At 38.0% G+C, this 7,709-nt stretch overlaps 1 protein-coding gene across 1 annotated transcript in view; it reads left to right on the top strand.

The window, feature by feature from the left end:
* The window catches only part of lama2 (laminin, alpha 2), a gene marked incomplete at its 5' end in the record, with an annotated part of 234,410 nt that overhangs the window by 223,237 nt on the left and 3,464 nt on the right, over positions 1-7,709 (top strand). Inside the window, 9 exon segments of the mRNA XM_014015734.1 lie at positions 2,455-2,567; positions 4,630-4,723; positions 4,844-4,939; positions 5,238-5,318; positions 6,107-6,184; positions 6,390-6,468; positions 6,549-6,674; positions 6,749-6,879; positions 6,963-7,182. Coding sequence (XP_013871188.1) covers positions 2,455-2,567; positions 4,630-4,723; positions 4,844-4,939; positions 5,238-5,318; positions 6,107-6,184; positions 6,390-6,468; positions 6,549-6,674; positions 6,749-6,879; positions 6,963-7,182 — 1,018 coding nt within the window.

Here is a 7,709-nt window from a genome sequence, read left to right as displayed (position 1 = left end):
GCCTGAAACTCTCAGACTGAAGAAGTCTCTTGGAGGAGAGACGAAACGTTTCATTAGAGAAGAACCCATCCAGAAGACCTATACAATTTTTTTCTTTTTAATTTTTAACCTGGATTACTGAGATGCATCAGGACAGTTGGTCTGTTGTTTTTCTTTTTTTACACTAAAAAAATGAACCAAAACTTTTTTGTTTAACATTTTTAATAAGATTTCCTGTTTAAACAGTTTATCTGGTGAAGACTTGCTCGTTCTTTTAGACCCACTAAGCCATTTGATTTGGCCCACCGTCATTCCAACCATTGGTCCAACAATAACTCGTGGTCCTTACTTTACCTTTGAATTATATTCAGATTAAACATAAAATACAAGCAACTACAGGAGGCATTCAGGCTAGATTTGCACACTTTATAAGAGCACAAATACTAAAATTTTAATTTATGAAAAGTCCCATGAGCCTTTGCTGCACGAGCACACGTCAAAAAAAGTGTACTACTGCACTAGCTGCTAGCTTAATCTTAAAAAAACTACTTTACTTAAAGTATTTGCATTTTGCATTTGATCCTCAGATAGATTTTAATTTGAGCCCCTCAGGGAAAATGAGTATCCTTGTTAAAACAATCGAGGGTTAAATATTGACCTTAGAGATTTGTCCTTTAATTTTGTCTTAAATGTTAAGTTCTGTTTCATCATTCCTCCTCTGACATAACGATTAACATAAAATTAAACTTGTATTTGGATTTATCTAGTCTTTTAACCAGATCAGATTCCTAAAAGGTTTCTTTATAAATGCTACTGAATAAAATGCAAAGACTGCTGGTGTGACCTCCAACCACAGAGCTGAATAGAAAAAAACTTCCTCCTATTGTTAGCTAAATGGAAAGACGCAGAAGGGATGAGAGGAGAGGATAAAAGAGGGGAGAAGGCAGAGGACAGGGTGGAGAGAAAAGGTGCAGCCTTAGAGGGAGGAAAGAAAGAAAGAGGGGGGTCGAGCCTTTCTGTACGGACAGCTCTCGCCTTTTGTTGGCTTAATGGAAAGACGGAGAAGAAGAGTCAAAGGAAAGAGCTTCAGAACAAGTGACGTCTCTTTCTTGTTAGATAGGGAGAAGCATAAGAAAGAGAAAAGGATGGCAGCGCGAGGAGGAGGAGTGGATATGAGGACAGAATGAGATAAGAGGTGAGTGTCAGCTATAACAAAGCAAGGTCACAGTCTGGGGAATGTCTTCTCTTGAAAGGGAACAAGAGAGGCTTGAAGATGGACACATGCAGGCCTTCAGACTCCTCCTCCTCCTCCTCCTGCTAACTTTGTCTCACATGAAGAAAAAGCACCGTCGTCAGTTAACAGGTGATGCATGTGTTCAAGAGAAGGAAAAAAACAAGTTCTTGAAGGACAGAAAAAAAAGAAAGCATCGGGGTGTAAAAGTGAGGAAGAGGATGAACACTGGAGCACCGTGTAACAGGAGCAGGAAGAGAAGGTAATGAGGTAAAAGGAGAGGATGACTGAGAATGTCAGATATAAAAGAAGAGGTGGATAAAAGCTAAGGTCGCAGAGAAAAAGAGAGGATAAAAGACAAACACAAAGATGAGAGAGGAGGGAAAGTTGGAAGCAAGGAAAGAAAACTGAATGAAACCGAATGGAAAAAGGAAAGATGGAGGCAGGAGAAGAAAAGAGGCAAACCGGCAGAACGCTGGTTATAAAAGTGTAAAAAAGGAGGTAGCTCTTGGATTGTGTCAGGAATAAAACCAGGCTGAGCTCAGGTGGAGAGCAGTAAAGGATGAGGAGGAGATTTGTTGCAGGAAAAATTCTGTAAAAAGAAAACAATTTGGAGAAAACTGGGAAAATAGTAGAAATAAAATATAAAAAGAACAGAATTAAATGAGTAAAAGAGTATGTGGCAAAACAGGAAGTAACTTGTAACAAACTTGTTTTTTATCCTTCGTAACAAAAGGTACGGAGGATAAAAATTAAGAAATGAAGCAGTAAGAGCTTTAGAGACATTACAATACCGCCACCTTGTGGTTTCTGGTTGAACTGCAGCATAGAAGAAAAACCACAAGAGAAAAATGCTAAAATTTCTATCATGAAACAAATTCATCTGGTAAATCTAATCACTGCTAAAATAACATAATACAAATAAAATAATGCTCAACTTTAATAATATTGTTATTACTTTTAAATTTAAATTTCTACTGCTTAGACTTTTACTTGTTTTTGTGTAAATGCTAAAAGAAATGAAACTTTAGTGAATATATGTGTTGTTTGTTTGCCTGTGTGGTGCTTAATGAGCCGTTGTGAGCGGTGAATCACTCAGATCCTTGCAGAGCACAAACAGGAAGCCCATTAGTGTGATTGGCAGGTGTGGAACCTGGGTGTTAAGGCTCCTGTTGTCAAGAGGAAATAGGCGCAGCGTTGTGAGACCTTGTCAGTGGAGCTGACATGTTCTGTCCAATCTCCAGGACTCGTGTGCCTCAGCTGTGGCCCCGACAGCGCTGGAGGAGGCATACCAGTTTGGACTGTCCCGAAACAGTCACATGACCTTCGCCTTTGATGACACTAAAGTCAGAGAGAGGTACGTTTAAAGGAAATTATCATTTAGTCTTTATTTATATTTATAAATAAACTATATTATTTCTTTCCTCTGAACTGTTGTTGTGCTTTCTACCATGACAGGTAACAGCCTCAGTTCTTCTTGTTGTTTAGGTGGATTTTCTCTCACATTATTATGGGCCACACTTCAAAATAAAATACATTAACTTGAAAATTAACAAAGTTTTACAAGTTGGAATCTAAAAGTACTTTATTGTGAAGAAAATCGTTGAACGTACAAGCCGCCAAGTTTTTTTTTTTTTTTTTACCAAACCTAAACTCTGTTGTTACACAAGCATATTTTAATTTCCACCAGTTTTGATAGATAGATAGAGGTCATCATTACAGTAGTTATGATTTTAAGATTATTTTAGTTATTTGCCTCTTTTAAATCATTCGAACAGTTCACCTGTCATTAAACACACACACATCATTCATGTGTTCTTTTTTGTGTGATCACTTGTTGTACAGTTTCTGCCTGTCCATGCTTGATCCACCTGAGTGATGACACTCACACATGCTCAGTTAGATGTCCCACCTTGTAAAGAAAAAGTAAACAGATTCAAAAACTGCTCCAGGATTTATTTAAAAAACCTGTTTTTGAGGAACCAAAGTATATTTTTACCCAGCTTTATTTTTGTTCTACTGTTGTCACTGTTTTTGTGATCCATCTCAAACTTATATGGTTTAAACAAGTGAAATATTGACTTTTAACTAATCTAGTTAACATGTATCAGATGAGCTTATTTAGCTAACACATGAGGTTTTATCATGGCTGACAGGAAGGGGGACAGTTGTAACAGTTGTTGTAACTGTCCCCATATGATAAATCCATATAAAAACAGAGCACATATAGATGAGATTAACATGTTGAAATTAAGTTTACACTTAAATAGGGATGTAAGAAAATATCGATAACATGAAATATCGCGATATTTCATTTCCCGATACTATATCGATATTCTAAAGCCCTGTATCGATTTTTAATTATAAGGTTTAAAATGTCAACTTTCCTGCCAGCCGTTCATTTTTATGTTGTAGTTCAGCCTCTGACCACTAGTTGGCAGCAGTGAGCCAGCCATTTGGCTCCTCTACATCTTGAGCGCCAGAGAGTAAGGGTAGCATTAGCATTGTAAGTAAACCATTAGACCTTTTTTTTTTTTTTTCAGTAAAAGGTTTTTATTTAATAGAATTTTTGGACAAAAAAAATCTCAATATATTGCCTTGCTTATAGTATCGCAATATATCGGGATATATCGTATCGTGACCCCTCTGTTATGATATGTATCGTATCGCCAAATTCTTGCCAATACACAGCCCTACACTTAAAAGGGTGTTGGGTATTCATGACAGTTTTATAGTTTTAAAACATAAAAGTGTTTAAGMTGTATTTTCTGCAGTTGTTGTTTTCAACAATGGTTTTAAAATCCCAGTTTGTTTAATGTAAATGTTACATAATGTAGGCGTACAGTGACAATAGACAAAACTAAAGTTAATTGTCTCACAAATTGTTCTGTTATCCTTGTCTCTAAAAGTCAACTGTATTTTATATCAATTAGAGTCTTTGACATCTGTATATAAGGTCTACTCATCAAGACTAATCTATATTCATCATTTGATCAAAAAGAACAAATAACACTGTAATATCATTATAACTTACAATTTTTATTAATTTTGCAATAATATAAATATAAAAATAATAAAACATTTATTTACAGTGAAATATATTGTATTAGTAATAAGTTGTAACCACCCCCAAACAATGTTACAACTGTAATCCGGCTCAGGGGTCAGTTGCAACATCTGACTTTTCATTTTCAAATGCAAATAGTGAAGAATGTACATGCTTTAATCATTTATAAACAGTTTTGACTATTAACAGACAGATGTAAGTTTATTATATTAAAATTTGGTTTGTCTAATTCAAACCTCCTCTGAGTGACAAGTTCAAATGTAAAAAGTGTTGCAACTGTCCCCGGTCTCCCCTACTAATAAACATGAACAAGCGTCTCATTTTCTAATAAAAACCGATCTGTGTGTCTCAGGCTGATTCTGGACTTCGAGTTGAGGACGAAGGAGCAGTCCGGTCTCGTCCTGTACACGGCCAGAATCAACCACGCCGACTTTGTTTCCATCCAGGTGTGCAGCTTTAGTTCTGCGTGAGCTTTCTGTCGCAGCAGCAGCTCTGGTTGTTTTCATTAGTTTCACACAAACACGCCAACGTCACGGCTGTTTTTCTTCACCTGCGTCTCTCTGCAGATTAAGAACGGACAGGTTTGTCTCGGTTACGATCTCGGCCATGGAAACATCTCTGACTGTGTTCCTTTATCCATCAATGATGGCAACTGGCACAAGGTAGGACGGCCTGTCAGTTATTTGTTTGTGCTTATTTCACTGACGCTGCATTTTAATCAGGGTTACATCCTGATTAATCACTAAACATACTCATTTATTCCTGTTCTTGTACTCAAAGGTAGTAGTTTCCTTACTGAGGATGAGCCTTCACTAAAAAATATAAAACATTCATTATTTGGCATAAACTCTTCAGTACTGATGCAGCAGTATTGTGGATTATAAGGTTGTTGCTTATGTTTAAGAATAGATGTTTTTTTTTAATTTACGTGACCATATAAACTGTTTAATGTCTCCTTAGATCCGTGTGAACCGTGACAAGCAGCAAGCTTTCCTCATCGTTGATGGGCGATACAGCAAGAAGATGAACAGCCCAAAGAAGGTGCAGTATTCTTCTAGAGCCTGATCAAGTTTAAATAATCCTGTTTTATGCTTTTTATTTTGCATTAACCAGGGTTCCTGCAGATCCTTAAAAAGTCTTAAAAGGCCCTTGAATTCATCAATCCAAAAATAAGGCCTTAATTAGCCTTAAAAGGTCTTAAATCAATCTTCAGAAGTCTTAAAAATGTGAACACATTGAAGTAGGATGACTGTAATTCATATAAAATATTAAAATAATTGGTAACATTTATTTATTTTTGAAATATTCCCATTCAGATGTTCCCTTTTGACATCACTTCTTGTTATTTCACCTGCAAATATCTCAACTGTCCATCAGAGCGATGTGAAATTAGTTTTCTAATATGTTAATGTTGTCTTTCCAAAAATACATCCATATTTCTTACAAAAAATTGATGTCACAGGCACTTTAAGGTTTTATCTACAGCAAGCTGGGGTTGAGAACCCACTCTGGGTCATAAAGCTACAAATGTTGGGTCGTTAGAGGATTTCCAGAAATTAAATTAAGTTTAAAACTGACTGATAAGAATGGTTTATTTTTGCTATATTTGATAAAATAGCAGTTAGATCTGGATAAAAACAATTGGTCTATTAGCAATATTTGGATAATTCAACCAAAAATACTTTCATGAGTTTCTGCCACAGTTTTAATTTGTTTTGTCATTTGTGTTTATCGTAAAATTGGTCTTAAATTTGATTTCACCTGGCATTAAAAAGTCTTAAATTTAACTTAAACTGTAGGAACCCTGATTAACGGCTCTCTTCTATCAGGCGGACCTGTTGGATGTGGTGGGCCTGCTGTATGTTGGTGGATTACCACACAACTACACGACCAAGAGAATTGGACCGGTAAATAGATGAAAAATGTTTAAGTTTATTAAAGTTTATGTTGGTGAACTCACACAGGAAAAGTTTTGTGAGCGAGATTTTCTTTTTTAAACGTGAAAAGCTTTGAATGTCTCACAACATTTAAGAATATTAAACAACTGATTTTCTGAACGATTTACTCACAACAAAGAGATTTTTAAAAGTTCTCTAAATGTTTTGTTCCCAGATTCTCCACAGCATCAACGGCTGCGTACGGAACTTGAAGATGGCAGGAAGTCCTGTCAGCATCAAATCAGCTTCCACAGGTACGCACACCTGCAGCTCACGTGTTTTACTTGTTACCTGAGCTACACAGAAACATAGCTGCTGTTCTGATCCGTCTCAGGTCGCTCTGAACTGGAGGACTTTAAGCTGAGCATGGCCACGCCCACCTCCAGTCACATGGTCGGCAGGTGTTTTGTTGCTACTGAAGCAGGGACGTATTTTGATGGAACTGGGTATTTGGAAGCAGGTGAGCTGCCACACCTGAACCTGCTGGTCGGTAATCAAGCAGCTGTGCTGATGAAACAAACGTCTCGTTTCCAGTTTCCTCCTATCGGGTGGGCTTGGACGTGTCCATAGAGTTCGAGTTTCGCACCAGCAGAACTAACGGAGTGCTGCTGACCGTCAGCAGCTCAGCCAATCATGGACTGGGTCTGGAGATCGTCGAGGGAAAGGTACCTCCAGTGTCAAACTGTGGTATTTATAAAAGATGGTGTCGTTGTTCAAACTGCGATGATTAACTTCCTGTTTCGTCCAGCTGCTGTTCCACGTGGACAATGGAGCTGGTGGGATCACAGCGGAGCATGTTCCTGGTGGAGGGGGGTTCTGTGATGGACAGTGGCACTCAGTCACTGCCAACAAGCTGCGCCACCGGCTGGAGCTGCTGGTGGACGGGAAGCTGAGCCAAGCCCAGTCTCCCAATCCACGCTCCAACGCCTGCAACACTAATGATCCCATCTACGTGGGAGGATATCCAGGTAGGACAGCCAGCAGGTGTCTCATGTTACATTATTAAGGTGTTTTCACACCTGATAGTCCGGCAGACTGGGTTAAACTGGGGACAGCACTGTGGTGGAGCTGCACCTAGAACCACTCTGAGCCCAACTTCCTTCTTCAAAAACTGGCGTCAGATTCTAGCAGCTGTAGGACTTTGGCAGAAGCATGGAGAACGTTTTTCACAGAGTGTGAGGTGCTGTTGGAGAAATTATGATCCAAAACATTTTGATTCATTTATTTACAAGAGATCTAAATGCTGTCGATCTGTTTGTTTGTTTGTTTGTTTGTCAACTTTGACTTCTGCATGACATGTTGGCTTTCTAAGTTTTATTTAGTTTGTAGAGTTGAGCCACATCTATGACCACTGTTAGACACGTGGTTGGAACAGGTAGTAGTAATAATAATAATAATAATAATAATAATTTTATTTGAAAAGCACCTTTCAGGACACCCAAGGACACTTACAGCATTGGTCACATCGTAGGAGAATGTGTGAAAATACAAAGAC

Source organism: Austrofundulus limnaeus, unplaced genomic scaffold (genome assembly GCF_001266775.1).
Source record: "Austrofundulus limnaeus strain Quisiro unplaced genomic scaffold, Austrofundulus_limnaeus-1.0 Scaffold133, whole genome shotgun sequence".
Lineage (NCBI taxonomy): Eukaryota > Metazoa > Chordata > Actinopteri > Cyprinodontiformes > Rivulidae > Austrofundulus > Austrofundulus limnaeus.
The sequence above is the reverse complement of the archived record's forward strand: the minus strand, read 5'-3'. Positions and strand labels throughout refer to the sequence as shown.